Source organism: Bombus terrestris, chromosome 8, assembly GCF_910591885.1.
Source record: "Bombus terrestris chromosome 8, iyBomTerr1.2, whole genome shotgun sequence".
NCBI classification, from domain to species: Eukaryota; Metazoa; Arthropoda; class Insecta; order Hymenoptera; family Apidae; genus Bombus; species Bombus terrestris.
In genome coordinates this window covers 4,583,243-4,604,025 of record NC_063276.1, presented here as the reverse complement: position 1 = coordinate 4,604,025, position 20,783 = coordinate 4,583,243, and the positions used below count along the sequence as shown (strand labels likewise).

Genomic DNA, 20,783 nt, shown 5'->3' with positions numbered 1-20,783 from the left:
TGTTTACGAAGCGAAGTTCAATAATTAGTAATTTCATGAATCTGTACGTAGTACACAATCGGTCTATTTTTATCGTGAAAATTTCGCTTCTAAATGAAGGTTCAAAGTTTAGGAATTGGCGAACGAAGATGGGTTGCGTTATCGTATATCAAACGATTAATTTTACAGTTCAATATCTACTATTAAAAGTTTCGAGCTTTAACGATATTTACAAATTTGAATCGATGATATCGGAAAGTTGGGAATTTAAAATCTTGAATTTTACAATCCATTTTAAGTTTATATCGAAAATTGTCTGATTTGCAATTGCATAACAAATTTTCAACTTTAAAGCCTTAGAAATACGAATGTTTGGTGCCACGGTTTTCTAAATACAAATTCATGCATGTAATAATTACACGCAATTGGACAAAAATTGGACAATAGACATTGGACAAGCAAAGGAAGGAGAGGACGTAGCCAATAATTAATTGATTTAATGCAGAACGTGGAAGGAGGGTAAAAATTTCGTCATTTTATACCAACAGTAGTTCCTCGTGATTAACGACATCACGAATACTTTAACGATCATTTTGTCTCCTTAAACGGCAGCAAAACACGAAACGAGAAGTGCACTTGAGATTCATTGCCCTTGTGGGTATTCATTATTGAAGATATTTGGTGTTTGAAAAAAATCCAAATGTCTTTTATGTCTCGTATAAATCTTTCATAATGTAAAAAGTTCTCTGAAAGGTAAAAAAAAATTGTAAAAAAATGTTTAATTTTATCTGTCTTCTGTCCATTTCAGTAATCATTTGCTGCTCCTTTTAAAGTATACCGTTCAAGTGATATCACGTAAATGTTTCTAACTTTTTTAAGTCAGAAATTACTTCTACACCATTTATAGTCGTCCTTCTATTCTTCTTAAAGTTATTAATAATTTTTTAATCGTTTGATACTATCCTCCCATTCAAAACAAATTAATCTTCTAGCGATTATTTATATGCGAATAATTATGGTTCTCGTGGTTGTTTTTATTAATGAAAGCATAGAAGGTAATTAGGAGATAGAGTAAAAAAATTTAGGATTTTATTCGTAGGTAAATAATTTGAAATGAAGATTCAGGGTCACAGAGCTACAAACGTTGATTTAATGACGAAGGAAGAGGGCTATGGGCGAAATAAAATAAGATTTTATCACTTGGAAATACCAAATTAAAGATATTCTCATTTCAGAAGTTTCCGGGTTCTTCCTCTCTTTTTAACGTAGAAACGGTATATATTAGAGAAATAATGAATACACATAATATTAAACCAGATATCATATTTCTCACGGAATGTTTTTATCTCTATCATGTCCCCTTTTTGTCTCATGAATATTTAAAAAACGATCATTAAGGAAATAGCGAATATATATAGTGATAAATCAAATATTCGCCGTTTTTTCAGAACTTGCTTGTTCTTTGCTCGCTTCCTTTTTTTTTTTTTTTTCTTTTGAATGTACGAAGAGTGTGCGTTATAAAAGTAACGAAGATATTATTATTGCGTAACAATTGGACTCGAGCAAATCACAATTGTGTTTCTAAATTGCAGATTTCTTTTCAGTAAATTGGTTACGATTACGCATACCAATTACCTATCGTCTTTCTCGTTTTTCATCGATCTTTTCGTGCTTTAACCGCTTCGTTCTAAAGCAGTTGATTTTTCATATTCATGTAAACGGCTACAAGTTTTATGATCTAATCTAATGGTTCGAGACGAATGTAAATTCATTATAAACATTGATTATTATGATACTGTCTGCTGGCAAGCGACGACACGAAACAAAATGTTAATCGGTAGAATAAAGGTAGAAGAGATTGCGACATAGTTCATTTAACATAAATAAATACATCAATCAGCCTAATCACGCCATTCGTGTTTATATCGTATAATTTATTTATCAAATACAATCTATTATTCCCTTGCATTATTATTATATTATTATTATTCCCTTGTGTTATTACGCAAGACACATCCGTCGAATTTTCTGAGCCTGACTTAACAAAGATACTAAAAATGCGCTTTCTCGAAAAATTATTTACCCTTTCGTTACAATACAATCGTTATTAATGTGAAGAATCTGGAAGAAATGAAAACAAATAACAGCTATAGTTTTAGATCCTCGACATTTTTAACTCGCAGAAATCTTGACATAAAATTACGTTAGAAATTACGAGACCAAAATGACAATTAAACGTTACTTATTAAACGTCATAAAATAGTCAAAGCTAATCAAGATTCGTTAAAAAGAAAGAGAAGAGAACAATCGTAAAAACTTACGAATGCGTTCGTCTGTCTTGACGAAATTCCATAAAAGTCTGCGTTAGCTAATTAGCTGTCGTTCGGTTCTTTGTCGGCTCTGTCGTTATTTGAACAAGCAATCGAACATGCTGGTCATCGCTCAAAATTTACAATTTGTAGCGTTACTAATTGCTGATGTCAGTAACGTACTTTATTTGCTGCTATTGTAATCTTTGTTCTTTTTGCTCGTTTTTTTTTTTTTTTTTTTTTAATAGATGAACGTCAAAGCCTTCAAAATATTATTAGATGTCGTCGCTACACGGAAATTGCTTATTCGTCGACGTAAGCAAACATTAAATTGGCCATGACAATATCTAACAGGCGGAGCAAGTCCTTGGAACTTCAATATTTTTAAATATTTCTGTCGAATTCGAAAGTCGCTGGATGAAATGCTAGATATCTTCCCATTAGATAGATCATAGTCTTATAGTCGGATAAGTCAGTAATATCAGTCAGTAGTAACAAACAGTTAAAGTAGTTTAATGACTACTGGTTAAATGCATTAAATGTTTCACATATTTCGTATTCAACGAAAGTAAAAACTTGCTCTCGAGCGAAAATTGTGCCGGTTTTGAGATCAGTGAACCTCGAAGCGGTGAACCTTGAAGCAGTGAACTTCGACGACCGTGAACGCGTAACCTTAGTTGTCTTCGAGGAAATCATGTGCATTTTTAATCGATCGTTCACATCTTATCGAGAAAGTATTTTACAAACGCGTTCACTTTGTTGAAAGATCGAATGGTCGAGCGAATGTTATCGATTTAGGTCTTGGTTGACAACATCCAGTCAATGTCACGTGAATATTAACAAAGTCGACAATTTCATCGCAAAAAGAGGAGATTAATAGTGTTAAAGTGTAAAGAATAAGTAGCGGAGGAATGATTTTATCATTGGATCAAAGAATTATTCTTCTTAGGAGGAGAATAAAGTAAAGTTAAGTAGTGAAGAAATAATCTATGATTTAATTTTGGTTTATACGAACTTTCGAACAAGAAATTAGAATTGCCTAAGAAAGAAAAAAGATATTAAAATTCAATTAATATCTACCCATCTCTTGAACTTTGAACAGAGATTCACTTTACTATTTTTAAAAGGAAGTACTTAAGTACCTCATTATTGATTTTCACATATACTCCTTAATGTATCTCTCTATTGAAAATGCTTTTTACCTAACTGAATTACCAAACCTGTAGCTAATTCAGAGTAATTTGTAACGATAACTTGAATCTTTCAAAATGTTAAAAGATTTACAATATTTAACAAGTACATTTCTGACTATGTTTGTCGCCAAATATTGCTCTTTTTCATATCAACACAGTTGCATACGGTTGTTTTCTTCCGATTCGATGGCAGGCGTACAGGATGGCTGTTAATGGCGATGCGAGCTTTCCACAATCCCTTTGTTGTTCCCTTTGTTGCCTCTAAATGGTAGCTGTTCGCTTCGAGCAATTCCGTCTCAGCCATTCGAAGAGACTTTTTTCTCGAGTTTTCTATTCGAGATGTAGATGAAAGGAAAATTTTAACATCCATCGAGTGCGTCGATGCTCCGTATAAGACTTTTATCGCGCTGGAGAACCGAGATCAGAATTATTGCAAAAGTTTTTATAAACCATGATCATTTGCCACTTTCTGGTATTTTATTACCTTAAAAAAGTTAGTATAATAAATAACTTTTTACGATTGCTTAAACTCAAAGAGAGAAAAACTTGTTTCTAAGTAAATGTAATGTATTCTGCATATAAAATCAATGTAAAATGATGTGGCTTATTAAGATTGCAAATAAATATGAAAATTATTATTATATAATTATCAGCTTATGATGTTATATCCTACCAAATCTGTATCTTACCAAAGGTTCCTATGAAATTCTAATAAGTTCCATTCTGAGTAATTCCAACTGAATATATCATTAATTGTAAATATGTACTTAAACGTGATACCTGATTCAATTACCTATAATCAATAAATTCAAGAGAGCATCGTAGAGTAATTGAACCATAAAAGCTGTCAAGAGAATTTCTAGAGGAGTAGGTTGTTCCCTTAAACGCAAAGAAGAAACGAGGAATATAGATAAGGGACAAACCTGTATATGCAAAATACTTTTACTTTTAAAGTGAACACTTTCAACGAGCGGATAAAACAGCAACTGCACTCACAACCGACATTCCATCTCTACAAATCATCTTCATCAACATCTCTATGTAAACACAGAAACAATTGAAAGAAGAAAGACAAGATTAAAAACAAATATAATAGAGAGAAAACGTAGAAGTAAACAAAGAATCATGATTTACATTATAAATCTGAGAAAACAAGAGGAGACAAAGAAAGAAGAGAGGCTCGGAAGAAAAAGGACAAGAAAGTTAGTAAAATCAGAGTTGTTTTTGGAAAACGAACAACGTGTATTGTCACGTATAAACAAAAAAGAATTTCAGCTAAATTATTAAAACACCTGTTTGCAGATTGTTAATAGAAAGATAGGAAAACAAAGAAAGAAGTAAGAACAGAAAGGAAAGTGAGAAGATCTAATAATGGAATCGAAGATTAAGATTCTGTACCTTAGATCTAAACGACAAAGAAAAAGAAAAAAAGGATAAAAATTCCAGTCCACATTGACCACTGACAACAGTTCCAGTTACTGAATGAAGGCACGTAGATAAATACGGTAGAACTGCATTTATCTGAACTGTCATCACAAAGCCCGATTTATCGAATGTGTTCCTCGAATGTGTTCTGCTATCCGATGCCAGGACACGCTGTATATTGCTTGCATGAATAAGTGTTTGTCTCAGTTGTTTATTCAGTTTAATTTTTCTGTTTTCTTCAATTACGTGAAAAATAATTATAATTGTCCACGTCCTGTCCATCGACTGCGTCGGATAAATAGATTTTTAAGTACTGTAGTGATTTAGATCGAAGATTTTCTATCGTGGAATGGAATTTCCAATAACAACAACAAAAAATCTTATTGAACATTTAGAGCTCATGTGTCGCCACTACTTCGTATGTCCTCAGGTATTGTTTTAATGGCTTTTTTCATTTTTGCATAATTTCGAAGGAAGAGGCACGCGTACTTGATCAGACAAGTAGTAGTGGGGCGATCCTGCTGCTTAAATAGACTGCATCAATGACTGTTTCCATCAGTTCACACTCAACTGTCCGAAGTAATTTTCAGTCCGGAGAGAACCACTTCTTCAACCAAACTAATAGAAATTTTCACGGGAAATATGGCGATAATCAAGTTGCTCATCGTGGTCATGTCATTGACCATGGCCATCGCCGCCGACCTGCGTAAGTAGCTTTAATATTTTTCACTCACACCTAATTGTTTGTTGCTACAACGTTTGGCTGGTAACTCTTAACTTACGACACTCTGCTACACACTTGGCTTAGAACGATTCCCAAAGTACAAAGAAAGAAAATCGCTGTAAAATAATTCAGACATTCTAGCCATTCTTCTGTATTCGAACGAACTCCATGTGATCTGTCCTCAACGACCATCTAATAACAATGAAATTTACATACAATTATATTACAAGATACAATGAAACACTTCAAAGTAAAAGAACTAATTTTCTAACTCTTATTAATACTTTAACTAAAGCAAAATCAAGTATCATGTATGTAGAAACGTATGAATCATTGAGTGGATCCAAAGAGATGCCAGTATTGAACTCAGTGTCGATGAAAAAGAAATTCGTGCCGCGAGCAAACAATGAAATTATTGAATCTGGACGAAACATTTCAGATTTCCAATCGAAAAATCATTACAGATCATGGAGACATGATCACGGTCTGAAAGAGAAAGTCAATTCCGAGCTTCAGATCGGCTTCGTAACTGGCGTTGCACTTTATTGGATCCACTGCAATGTAGTAACTGTTTACGTAACTGTTGCATGCGACATTTTTTCCTTCATTATCAGTCTCAGTATGTATCATTTATTTATTTGTTTGTTTTTCGTTAATTCCTGTAGCAAGCAATTGGAAGGTATGTAGCAGATCATTGCCAGCAGAACAGCTTAGCAAATGCCTGGACAAGGCTATTACAGATGTTGTGACTTCATTGGCTGGAGGTAAGGTTTACCCTTTATTTCTTTATCAGAAGATTGGAAAATTGATCTCTATTTTGATCTGTATTCATCCTGTATTGCTTTTTTCCCGTATAGAAACTCTTACAACAGTGTAAGAATTTTTAAAAACATTTTATTCCTTATTAGGAGTATTTGTAATATATTCTTACGTATATGCTGTCTGGTCATTAGCAAGGAATGTGGCATATTTGCGTCAAACATTATGCATCGAATTAACTTCAATTTGGTTAATAGAAATATATATAGAATAAAGATATCGTCTACTGTATTACTGAATTCTCTGGAAGACGAATCAACCATTCAAATAATTATCGTCATTACCGAGAGCATAAGGTTTACGATGAATATTTATTATTTGCACAATTATGCAACCATTTCACCTGACCGATCGTGATTTCCTAATCCAACGTAATTTTCATTGAAAGAATAGTATCTGTTCTTCCATTTTTTTTTCTATTTTCTTCTTTAAGTCGAACTAGTAATATCGTAAATGAATTATTAAATTTTCATCCCCTTCTTTAAAGAAATTATATATTATGAATGTTATTAGCAATCAATCATTTTTCATTGATATTTTTACTATCTCCCTCCACGCACGATATCTTCAAGCTTAAATTTTCAAAAGTGCAACATCATAGGCTAAGTTTTCATTCCTTTTGGAGGAAACTATTAATTATAAATGTTATTTAAATTGTTAATTACAAATATCAGCATCAAACAATTAATTTCCTCTGCTAGTTTACAATTAAGATGGCAACATCAGAATTGGTTATTAAATTTTTATTCTTTCCTTTGAAAGTATTAATAATGAATATGTTTTTGTTTATAAATAGTACAATCAGTATTTGATATTCAGTTTTCTACAGGTTTCACTAGAGGCTAAAACTTTTCATAGGGACGCAGGAGAGAAACCTGTATCATTGAACAACCACTTGTCACATTTGCAAGTTTGTCCAAAGAAACCTGAAGAAAAATATCTTCCACGGATTCAAATTAGACAGAGAATCGACTGAAACAGACTTTGACCCTATTGCTACTTTTCATTTTTGTCACAATTTTCGATGCATCGGTAAACGTTGTGCACAACTCCTTGCTGATTTCACAAGAGCAATGCACGCTGCGTTTCCTTGAAACTGGCATTAGTTTCTCCGGTATAATCACGTGTGGCAATTTACAGAGGTTCTCCTTGACTCAAGTTGACTCCCTTCGCTTTCTGGACCCCTAATCAAAATTCACACACATGTTTACCTGTATACATACTCTCGTTCATAAGACCCAAAACATTGAATGCTTAACATAATTTCAAACATAATTCTCGAAATATAAAATAATTTTAACGCACCCTTCTTAATTCTCATACGAACGGCTAGTATTGGAACAATTATTATACAAAGATCTTATTCATATAAATTAATAATTTTGGTACTTCGGTATCGCTCATTTCACTTAAACAAAGACACAGGATTTAATAATTTCAGTGAAGAATAATTTAATTTTCTGCTGAACAATTGTGAAGATTTGCTTAGACTTTGACGTTTGATAATTAAACTATAAACCGTATGTATTTATGCAAATATGTAAAAGAAGAATAAAAACAATTACACGCGGAAAATGTTCAAAGCGAAATACATGTTATTACTCTTGCCAACTAAAATATACATCTATTCGAGTTTTATTTCTTTTTAGATAAAGTGAAAAATGCGGCAACTGTGCTTTTCATTGGTTGCAATCGCAACAGGAAGAACTTTTATATAATCGTTTCTAGTGACCGGTCGATTGACTATCTAGAGAGATCATGCGATTAAAAGAATTTATTAATACTGCCTGAACGAACTTCGTTCACATCCTTTGTGGATAAATTATGTTACTTATGTCTAAACCTAATTTTATTTATTACGTTAGGTTTTTAAAACAGCTAAAAGAATGTTGTGCTATATATCTGGTTCCTTGTCATATTATACGATTGTATAATCGTTCATTAAGTCAAGCGTTTGAAACATTTTTTAATAAAAATAAAAAAGAAAGTTAAAGATCACATAGTGAATCGAAATTAAAGATGAATTTCTTCCGCAGGCTTGAAGAGTTTAAGGATTTTGCCGATTGATCCATTGGCCGTGGACAGCGTGAGTATTGGAGGAACTCAAGGATCGGTCACTTTGAAGCAGGAATATAAGAATATTAAGTTACATGGACTTACGAATGGTATTAAGTTCTACAATAATCAGTAAGTTGAAAAGAGGCTTGCTTTATTTGATATTCAATAATTGGACAATTAATTGCTTTCCGAGAATTAGAAAATATTTTACTGCGGGCGAACTTTTTCGTGACGTTTAGCAGAATAAGTACGTTTAGTGCGATTGGTTAATAGAAATTACGTTAGTCAATTCGTAGTTAAAAAGTTGTACTATGTATGATATTACGGAGAATTACATTGACAAGTTTAATCGAATAAAAATAAATAAGCACAGTAGAACGGTTGCATAATAATTTAAGGAAAGAAATGTATCGTATGCTCGGATTATAAGAATTGGCCAAATATGGACAGAACCGGTACGATGTACAATAAAGTAACAAGGAAAAAGAGAAAGAAACGCCTGGTAAAAATTGAAAGTTGTGTCCTGTTCGTTAAAATCAAACTTGAACTCGAAAAAATCGAACCAATAAAAAGATTTATTCTAAATTGACGAGAGTATATAGAGACCATATAGAGATAATATTGAAAGTAAAAAAACTGGAAAAACTTATAATTGTAGTAGTAGATTGTTCTATCAGATATTGCACGAAACGTGTATCGAAGCTACTTTACATCGTAAATGATAATGAACGCATAATCTTTTAAACGAGATGAAATATTTTTTCATAAATTATAAAATAGATAAATAAAGAAAAAAAAAGAAAAAAAATAGGTAAATAAAGAAATAGAACGTTATAGGCATTGAAGAAAAATACATGAATCTTACGATTCGATCCAAGACGATGGTTAGCGATAACGCTCGTTTTTTTTTTTTTTAGCTTAGATCTGGATAATGGATGTTTATTGACGTCCGATTCGATTAATCCTCAAGTAGACTTTGTCGCCGATTACAAGATCGAAGGAAAAGTGTTACTCTTGCCTGTCAAAGGATCTGGAAGATCAAACATCACCATGTGTAAATATATTTTTGCTTACATATTATCTACTTACATCTTATAATTTAAAAAACTTAACATTGTAGATGATAAATAACGTTTCCAAATTCTTCACGACCTCTTGCTCTTCGCTTTTCTAGAAATCTATCTCTTCGATATCAATTCATCTCGAAAATATAAAAATTAAATTTTCGTCTATTCCGATCTTTGCAAAGCTGTAATTCCTTTTATTCATATTTTCTTCTCTTCTCTCCGTTTTTTAGGATTTGTATTTCTTCCTGTATCTGTAGAAATCTATATCTATTGCGTTTAAATGATAAATATAAATAATGAATAATATTCTTTCAATCATTATTTTTATTCAAATATTTAGACGACTTGAAATCGCACAACGAAATATACTGCGAGAAATATGAAAAGAACGGAGAGACTTACTTGAAAATCAAGAAATACGGAGTGAAATTCAATCCTGCTCGAATCAACTTGCAGTTCGACAACCTCTTCGATGGTGACAAGATACTAGGTATTTATCAAAAATCATACAATAGCAGCATACTAATTACTGCGCATGTCTATACAAATTTCAACTTTTGAGCAGAATTATTTATCATAATCCTAGCAGAAATTTGTTTTATTTATCAAATATTAACTAAAAGCCGAACTTTTTATACATTTTTGCGTATTAATATTGCAGCTAGCAGAACGATCAATTTGACTAATTTCAGAATTTGTCAGAGAAATTTTATAACTTACAACGATGAGTTTCTAGGGACTTTTAGTGAGATAAAAGCTATATAGTTTTCTAAATAGTTTCCATTTGGATTTCTTTGGTATAAGTTTCTATTTCAATCATTCATAATTCTAATAATACATTTTTCATAAATACATTCAATTTGATAATCTACTAATAATACTATAGAAAACTTTTAATGTAGTATTTACATGTCCAATGCATCGTGACTCACAATTTTGTATAAAATTATAGGAAAACCATGCATTAGAATCATTGTTTATGACCAGATTACAATAATGATACTTGTTATGCTACTCACAAAAATAGAAATATGATCTTATTTATCTTACGAGGTCACCATTTCGAATAAAGGAAAAATAATGTGTCGTGTGCATAGACTTATAAATTTATGATTATGTACGACGTTCACCTTTACAGTTGATCTTTTCCTAAGTCAGTCATGATTATATGGAAATTCTAACATAAATATCTTCTATCTTATCGATGCTACGATGCATTATTTATTAGATTTATTCAGTTCTAAGTTAGATTATGTAAAGTATGACAGATCATACAGGATTGTTAATTAATGACAGTTATTACCTCTATGATCGTCATGAAATAAAATTAGGTTAATGCTATCACGAATGAAATTCAATATTTTATATAAAAAGTGAGAAAAATTATCGTTTGCAGTGATTGAAACGTAACAGTGTGATAGTTTTATTATAGGATGGTAATATTAAAATAAAATTTGTATCGAATGACATTTTATCTATGATAACATTTAATGGTTAAATGAGGTTAGGTCTGGATTAAATTTTATAGAAAAGAATACATTTAAGATAATTAAAGAAATGGAATAATTAACCTAATAAACTAACAAAAATATAACCTAGACTGATGTGATTAAAAATTTCTGTAATCTTACACGAGTTTCAAAGACTTGAATATTGTGATTTCGAATTACATATTTAATATTTCACCTGCCTTCTTCTTCTTTTGTAGGACCACAATTAAACAGCTTCATCAATGAAAATTCCGAGTTGCTTTTCAAGGAACTCCAGGCCCCCTACGAGGAAACTTTCAGTCAAGTTTTCACCCAATTCAGCAACGAGGTGTTTAGTCGCGTGCCACTGAACAAAATCTTCCCGCCAAAGTAAATTACTAAGAATTTCCATCATTCTATTTGCATGCGGAAATAATTAAGCCCCCTTTCGTGCAAAAAAGCGCAAAGAAAATTTATGCGACTATGCCAAAAATTTGTACATATTGTACGTGTAAAAAATGTTTATGACATGTAATAATGTGTTTGTATATTTCCTTTTTCTTAATAAAAGAAAATTTTTACTGATTTTCATACTTTACTGCTGTAAATTATTTAAACTAACATTCTAATGATCCTATTTTCTAGGTGTAATTATTTGAAAGTCGTAATCTTATTTAAAAACTATTTGTTCTTGTATGAACAATTTTATTTTTGTTGATGATTAGAAATATGGTGCGATTATTAATAGCTCGTAATATCAGGATCTTCTTCTAGCAAACAAAAGAAGGTCGCGTTTAAAAGCAAAAGATGATTAGACTGATTTAAGTGGTAGCATGGTTTATGGAATGAGTAACAGGTAGAGTGAGTCAAAACTTGTCTTTTCAAGGTCTAAACACGTTTATACTTCTAATGTCTTCATACAAAGACCTTATTGATATAAAGACTGTTCTAACTTGATATAAAAATATTCTCTGGATATATATTACTTGTTTTTTAAATTTTTTGTTTTAGATTAGACAATGCATGAAATGCGCGCACATCTTTTAACTAAAGATTACAGCGCCGGTGAAACGACGAAATACGCAATTATATATCGCGATATTTAATCAATAATCGATATAATTTTTCGCGATCGATATATCGTATTGAGATATAACGTAAAAGCGTCAGTTTTAGAGTGATTAGTTGGAATGGTTAAACAGGAATCGTAGAAGGCACAACAAGAAGAAGCGTGAACAGTTCATCTAAATGTCAGGTAAAGAATACAATCAATAGTCTTTAGATTTGTTTTTACATTATCTAATTCGTCTACGATTTAGAACAATGAGCATTATTCAAAAGAGTTGTTACAAATATATATATCGAATTCGATCACTGAAATTGGTTAATAGTGGATATAGATATTTCTGTGTACAGTGGTTTACAAAAGTATTTCAATATTTACCATAGCAAAATTTTATCCATATTATGTTTTGCATTAGCGTGTGTTAAAACTGAGCCTAAAAAAAACTTAAAAATAAGCGTACTCCACGCACCATCTACCTCTCACAGTACGATTACATAGATCTTTACGAACTGTTGTCTAGTTATCGCAAAGGCAAGGGAGTCTTTAAATTTCTATATTATCGATCGAGATAATACCGGTCAATCGGTTCTTCTCAGTGCTGCTTCGTTACCATTCGCGCAACACCGAGTTTTATCAGATTTCTTACCGATCGGTAATGTTCAAAACATTTCAATACAAAATTCAGGGATTCGTTTTACCAACTTTAATACTCTCAACTAGTATTTAATAGTCAGCATATATATAAATCAACAAGTAACATTATATAGTACTTAATAGTATAACATTATATAACAACATCTTATAATATGTTATTCTACAATAGCATTATAATATTACATCTTCTATACTTAACAGTAAACGAAATGGACAGTTAATTATCTAATGGAATATTATCTCTCCTTACTGCGTCTTCAAATAATTTGGAAAAATTTGAAAAATCTCTTATAGTATCAAAAAGGGCCAAAAAACTACTATTTGGAAAAATCAGAAAATCACTCTAATAAACTACTGTTTAAAGCGATGCACATATTCAATTACATAGTTTTCAATCTTATTTTCAATTTCATGCACTAGAACAATTGTAAAGTTTTGAACGGCACTGTATATTTGAACATTTTTCATGGAAAAAAGGAAGACTGAATTTTATATATCAAGACACAAATTACAAATAAGACAACATGTTTACATGACATTATTCCGAGATACTTCCACCGGGCAAAAGCATATGTAGGTCCCAGAACGGGCAAATTGAGCAATTCCGATGCCGAATCGATAATGAACCCATTGATGTATCTTATTTTTCCGTAGCATCGTTTATATCCGATAAAACGCGTCTTTTTTTGGCAACGACCGCTTTTTCTTTACTTCTTTTAATCCTGGTTGTCTGGAGTTTTTTAGAATCACCTCTCACCACGGGTGGTGCCGGAGACTAACACAAGCAACGCTTTTGATAAAATGCACCCTAATGCGTATCGCTCGTAAATTCTCGATTAAAGAAAATGAACACTGTTGGACGTCTTGATATAAAGAGGTCAAGATAGAAATATTTTCTCTCGGTATTGCTTTATTAAAAATACAAATTTCTGAAACTCTATTAAAAATATTACAGTTTTATCATATTGATATTTTCCAGTTTATCAAGTCCAACGCTGTCTTTGATAGATCGAAACAGTATTTAGTAATTCCAAATCCAAAGAATTGAAATTAAAATACGTTTTTATTTATTAGAGAAAAATAACAGCGTAATAAGAGAATTTCTAGTACAAGTTTCTATCGTAATTTTTGGCGAATGTACACGACGATTTACCGAATGACAAAGTCAAAGAAGTATCTGTGTACCATTTCTGCTTTTTGCACGACTTGAAAGTACAAAAAATATTACAATAATTTCTATATAGTCACAAATACACAGCTGTTCTCGCCTTATATACAAATCCAATTTTCTCTATTCAACGACCGACAATAACGATAGCATGCACAGTTTGTCCTGTTTAAACAACTTCCCTATACTCGTTAATCATGTTAGCAACCGTAAATAAATAGACTCTTAGGTAACTTGGGATTTTTCGAAATCCAACGTATCACTCCGTTGCAATCTCACAACGTTCCTGCAATACCATCGAGCAACATCATTAAAGCTAAAGATTCCGCTTGCAACAGGACATTCTTAGCGGTTAACGTTGTTGAACAAACGTCGGACTAGTCTCGTAACAAATGGTCGGTTGTCATGTGGTGACAATAGCAGCGGTGACATTCGACTGGTTAGAAAGAGAATCGAACGGGCATCCTATGCATCTGGATGCCGGTTGCAGTTACCATGGACTATGGTTTCGCAATGGTTCGCGGAAGGTCGCCGACGTAAAGGATTGTCTGCTGCTCTAGGCCGTTGAAACGCAGGTGTTTTCCGACATGAACGTCGCGACAAGGCTGCCCACGATGCCTACGAACGTATATCCGGCTGTACCGCGTGCTGCTGCGATTTGCCTTTCGCAAGGCCGTTTCTCCAGCCTAGCGCTAGCAGCTCCGCTATACAAACTGACGATTCCTATGGTTTCTCGAACAGATATAGCCAGATGATGAGTTTTAACACTTTACCGACCGCTAGCGATTCAACAGCATAAGCGCGTCCGACCGGTATCTCAGGCGCAGATTTTCCCTGGTTCTGTTTCGGTTTAGACTCTCCAATACCATTCTTTCCGTTCATCGCGAACGGTAAGTTTTTCAAATTGGTGTAAAATTGTGGGTGCTTATAAAGCAACGCACCTACGCAAGGTACCTTAGTACTAAATAACAAATTACCGCTCAAATAATGAGAAAGACTGTCGACGACGAAAAGTCGATTAATAGGCTATCGGTCGGTAATCATTAGCGACAAAAAGCCGATTGATAGGTTATCGGTCGGTAAACATCGGTGACAAAACACCGATTAATAGACTATCGGTCGGTAAAGTGTTAAGACGTCGACTTATTGCAAGACAAATAACGCGATAAGACGTAACAATTGTGCAAACGCAATATTATTAGTATCAGCAGCAGTGCTGTAGAAACTGACGATCGGTATGGTCCGATGAGATATACCTAGATCGTGAATTAAAACGTTAATTTACCAAGGACGAAGAATGCAATGTTATTAGTATTAATTAAAATGCTAATTTATTAAGAATCAAATAATAAGGCGAATAAAAATTATGGAAATACAATATTATACCTTTATTCTTATGTAAATTAATGTAGTTGCCAATGGTACGAATGGATTGATGCAATAGAAACGTTTAATTAAAAATGAAATTGGGAAATGAAAGGAAATGACTCTTCGTCGTATAATTAAGTCGTGGAATATTAAGACGGTAAACTATCAAAGATCAAGTTGCGAAATTGGGTGAGTGTAGCAAATAATTTTGTATAAATAATACGATACATATTCTTATCTCCTCTCTGTACATATTCTTATTCTCATACGTCCTTTAGTGTATTTTAATCATTCAAAAAATATAAATAAATATAAATAATTCTACTTTATGTGCTTCATGCACTTGTGAAATTTACAATCTAGAGATTTTTTGTATTCTTTCCAACTATTTTCCAACTATTATATAAATATCTACTAATGAAGCGAGAAAGTCGCGACAGCAGATTGGATTAACGGAGACGCACACGTTGCGTCACACGAAACATCATTTTCTTTTTTTTTTTTGTGTGTGATTCAGTGTTCGTAGAGTCGTTTGCTTTCAAAGTTGATTAATTAACCTTCTAAGCAATCGTTCAGTTTATATACACAGTGGCATCGTTAAATAAGATGATTCACTGAATATGACGGAAACGTGTAGCTTGTCATTATCTTCTTTGATACACACTGTGATAAGGAAGGTCCTTGATTGTCTTGAACCGCTAGATATATCATCATAAAAGAAAATGATAAAAGCTTTGATTGTAACAAGGTAAAAATGGAAAAAGTGAATCGAACAGCTGACATAGTTTGCAGTAATAGAAGTGTGTCGTAGATTCGTGGCAATCGTATGAAGTATAGTCACTAAGTAAGTCTAACAATGAGTGTACATCTTCTACTTCGTGGCTGCATTACGTACAATCCTATTTCTTCTGATCGAAAGAAGGTGCTTACGTAAAGTTTCAACAGAACGAAATGATTCATTAGTAACACGTAATTTTTTATTATCTTTCTTAAAGCGTACGATTTTCTATTGTTTCCTTAATGGTAGATTTATGTTTACAATCATCGAGCAAAGTAATCGTTCAATTTAATCCACAGCATAGATCCAATCAAATTAATCTCTCGACAGATAATAACACATACGTGTAAGCTTAATTTTTCTGTCGCGCAATCGCAATGTCAACGAACGTCTTCGTGAACAATTGTTTTCTACATGAAATCGTCAGAAAATTCATTGTAGCGTTTTAAGATGTTCTTCGATATAAAATCCTGCATACCAATCAGACGGATATTTCTCGATATTTTCTTCAAACAATGAAGATATTTGTCAACGATAGAAAAATGTAATTGGATGGAAACTGCGTGAAAGAAGGTGGCAAGTTAAACAGAAGAGAAGAAGGAGAATTAAAAACGAAACGGAAATTTGAAACTAGTTTCAACGATACATTTCTCTTAGACGCCACTTTAAAGTGCATCCCGTCGGTTTTCGACAAATAAGCATTCGTATGCGAGATCACGTCCGCGAGACGTCTCGTCCACCGTAACATAGAAATCACCGCGCTTCGTTTCACGAATTCGGTATGCCTGTGTCACTGTCACTTGACGAAATTTCGCGGGCAACCTTCGTAGCCGCGTACTTTCCCGCCTTTTTGTCGCAATCCGCGCGCCTTCGTCTCTCGCTTTGACAAGCGAGAAGATCGAAACTGTGTCCTTTTTTCCCGATCAGTCACCAGTTTTGTTACGCAGCCAGTACATTCGCATAAAATTCTGATTCGCCAATAGTCGCGGGTAAACTTTGGAATATTGAACGTTAAAAGACGCGGACTGGGTCGCACGACTATAAAACGATCCTAAAATTTCCAATTCTTATCCGTTGAGTTTCCTGAATAATAATATATGATAATAAGTGAGCAAATAATAAAACATAATTAGATGTTATAGCAGAGAACCGTGGTACATTACCATAAATAATTTAGGGTGGTAGATGGACCAAGAGGCAGCCTGGGAACAGCGGAGGAAGAAACGGCAGATCGTCTGAGGGATTTAGAAGAGAAAAAGAAAGAGAAACAAGGGTGAAGACTGGGTTAGATAGTAATAAAGTAGAAATAGAATAGATTAAGTAAATAAGCATTTAGTTAAATAAGTTAAATAGCGATAGTAAGGCAGGTATGAAAGGAATCGTAAGCCGAATCTATTTCTATAAATTATACAAATAATAATAATAATAAAATATTACGTAATATAATGGAACTTTTCAGCTATTGATAAAAATTAGTTTATATACTAGTTCAGATTTTCACTTAGATACAGAATTATAGTAGCACAGTTCTATTCTGTGCAAAAGTTCTATGCAATTAACTCTTTGCACTCTTTGAAAATTATTATTTACAATTTCATTTAAAATAGTACCTGACGTAGCTGAAAAAGAAGTAGAATAAGACTGGTCCTGGTCAGCCAACAATGTTGATGCATTCAAGCAGCCAAGTCGATCTTCTGCGAGGAACAAGCTTGAAGTGGATACAATTATTGAATTGTAGAAAGTAGTATTGATTTATTTGCTTAAACAGCCTCTTAATATGTCCTACATACACAGAAAATTAACATACATTGACAGAAAAGTACTGTAAGATAGGAGAATTCAATTAACGAGACGTTGCTTCGTAATATCATTCTGGTGAATAGTTGTGGTATTGTGGCAATTATTTAGACGATATAGTTGCACGATATAGGAATAAAATTTGAGAAATGAATCCGCCCCTTTTCTCTCAAAATTCACGAAGTTTCTAATTCCCTTCATGATCCGACCTGGAAGGATCGATGAAAAAAATATTCATAAAAAGGAAACTTTCGCTGAAAACAAATCACGACGAGCAAACACGTCGTTCTCCTTTTAAAACTATTTATTTTTCGATCTAAAAATTGATCTGCCTAAAAAATTGCTCGAAACCTGGTGAACTTCGGTTCCTTGAGCGACTGCAAATTTCACTTCCTGCGATCCTTGTAACATTGTTGCTCGAGGGCGCAACACGCTATACTTTATATTTATACGAAAGATTTCACTTTTTATTTGTGAAATCGGCCATTTCATATTCGACTTAATAACAAAAATTGGCAAATCGGCGCGAGTGTTTCGCAAAAATCGCGCATCGAACGAAGAAGTCGAAGGTTCGAAGGATAATATCTCCGCCCACATTCCCCTGGCTTTTCGATCTGCATTTCGATTAATCTACAGTCCGAACTCGACCGACCGGCGACGCTAATCGCGACTTTCACCTTTCCGCGTAATCGCGAATCAACGGCTGCCTTGTTTACAACCGTTGGAAATGAACGCGCTGCCAAATAAATCCCGCTCCGATTTCCCATCAGGAAGCAATCTGCATCCACTGATTATCATCGCAGGGATTTGCAATCGCGAAAGTTTCTCTCTAAATCTCCAAACGAGAGAAATACAACCTGTAATACGCGAACACGATTTTTTACCACGTCCACTGCCACGATGGTCACAGGTGACCCACCTTACATTCACAATGATGAGAATAAGATAAATTTCGTCGACTAGTAACTTTTCCATGATGCCGATGGTTTAGATTTAATTTGCAGATTGTCGGAGGAACAGTGCGCACATTAAACGTTGTGGTGTATTTATAATGTGGGACAAAGTGTGTGAAATTAGCGTTAACGCGTTGTTGAAAGCTTAATTCTTTTTAGCAAAATTATAAGCAAATTATAGCAAAGTAGGTCTATCCGAAGACGATCCGAGTAGTCGTGTAAGCTTCCCAACATCTTGAAATTCAATGTTGAGCTTTCTCGCAGAATAATCAAAGTCGTATTTCATCGATCATCATGAATAATCAAAATCATATTTTTTACGATTGCGATAGTTACATAATTTTTTAGTATTTGGTAATTAACGTTAATAAAACTGTACAAATAGCACACGTATTAGCAGTGAAAATACAGAGCCATCCCATAAGTAATACAGCTCTTTTTAAGAATTCTATTCAAAACAATAGGAGCTGTTATCGGAGTTATGAAAAATTGGAATGGAAAACTTAATAGGAAAGATAGGAAACGAATTGCAAACAGTACGAGAAAATTCATCACCGATCGATTATCAATAGATAATTTTTTATTCTATTAATGGCATAAACGCTTCGAGTCGAAAGATGATTTTCTTCGATTCAATTGCGCCCAGAGCAGAACGAAGCTTGGTTTTACCGGGTCGGTTCGTTTCATAATCGATCTAACTACGTTAGAGGATGTACGGTGGTGCACGATGTGTCTATAAACTATGTTAAACGTGTAAGCTCGCTTGGAGAACCGCTCTCACTTTTTTCTCTTTCTCTCTCACGATCTTGGTCTCGCTCGCCGGATCTCTCGGCCTCTATTTACCCGTCGACGTCGTCGTCGCCGTTGACGTCGTTGTTGTTGTTGTTGTTCGCTTCTTTCCGTACTCTGGCGATTTAAAACGAGAGAAAGAGAGAGAAAGAGAGAGAAAGAAGAAGGAAGGCAAAAGAGAGTGCCACGGCGAGGCAGCAGCCAGCCTAGGCGTGAGTCATCGTGAGAGACAAGATCTCGAGTAAGGAGGCGGCCTTGATGCCGCAAAACTGTTCGTAATATCGATACGGGTCCATGGATCGCTGGCTTCGATCGTCGTCATGCCGTGGCAATATCGCTGCTCTGTTAATCCATGCCGCCCCGGACACCTCGTCTAGAAAACCTCTTCACACAATCTTCAATAAGCTTCAATAGGGATATCGTTTATAATCGTTGCAATCGTGCAGAGAATCGTTTGCCGGACGTAGATTAGAGGCATATTAGAGACATGGAAGGTAATTTTGAAAACACGTCGAGTTATAAACGATCTAGCCAAATCTAATACAAATCATCATTATCCCATGAAAGGATACTTCGAAACAATCTATAGAACATATATCTGCTATGAACCATAATTGGTACTCGAAGCTAATCCAAATTGCTAATGAATACGTACATAATAGGTAACGAATAAACACAAACACATTGTGTAATAATAATACACCAAAGAAACCAAGTAGATATTGGAATCTTCTGAAACTGCTGTATCATAATACGTATCCAAACCTAGACCCAAGCCGAATCCAAACAGGTTTTGAAACAACCTATAGAACAAACATTTGCCAAATACCATGATACATAGGCAAACCTATGTCAAGCCATGGGTCTTAACAAATAAACAAAAACAACTTACGAAACGAATCTGTAAACTATAATACATATGTGTCCAAGTTGAAGTCTACGTAATATCAAATAACGCTTCAAAACACCCCATAAAACAAACATCTGCTAGAAACCATAATACGTAGCCAAACCTATCCCAAACTATCGTCTTACCAGATAACGCTTGGGAACAAACAGTGCAAGAAATATCTATAAATTACGATACGTATGTGTCCAAACCTAAGCCAAACTATCATAATATCAAATAACGCTTCAAAACACTCTATAGAGCAAACATCTGCTGGA

General features: G+C 33.7%; 1 protein-coding gene and 1 long non-coding RNA gene across 2 annotated transcripts; one reads left to right on the top strand and one right to left on the bottom strand.

The window, feature by feature from the left end:
• The first annotated feature begins 5,443 nt into the window (after window positions 1-5,443).
• LOC100643577 (protein takeout) lies at window positions 5,444-11,636 on the top strand. Its single transcript, XM_003397243.3, has 6 exons — window positions 5,444-5,612; window positions 6,296-6,394; window positions 8,486-8,636; window positions 9,425-9,561; window positions 9,915-10,064; window positions 11,283-11,636. The coding sequence occupies exons 1-6, from the start codon at window positions 5,549-5,551 to the stop codon at window positions 11,435-11,437; spliced, it is 756 nt and encodes a 251-aa protein (XP_003397291.1). The 5' UTR covers window positions 5,444-5,548; the 3' UTR covers window positions 11,438-11,636.
• On the bottom strand, window positions 7,245-9,507 carry LOC125385545. Its single transcript, XR_007224954.1, has 2 exons — window positions 9,373-9,507; window positions 7,245-7,633 (listed from the first exon to the last, which is right to left on the bottom strand). It is a non-coding gene; the product is annotated as an uncharacterized LOC125385545 (long non-coding RNA).
• Window positions 11,637-20,783: the final 9,147 nt, after the last annotated feature.

Excerpts from the sequence above, each read along its gene's own strand:
- LOC100643577 (XM_003397243.3), top strand. The coding sequence starts at position 5,549 with ATGGCGATAATCAAGTTGCTCATCGTGGTCATGTCATTGACCATGGCC. Across the intron at positions 5,613-6,295 it reads GGCCATCGCCGCCGACCTGC|CAAGCAATTGGAAGGTATGT; the intron begins GTAAGTAGCTTT and ends TAATTCCTGTAG. Across the intron at positions 6,395-8,485 it reads TGTGACTTCATTGGCTGGAG|GCTTGAAGAGTTTAAGGATT; the intron begins GTAAGGTTTACC and ends TTTCTTCCGCAG.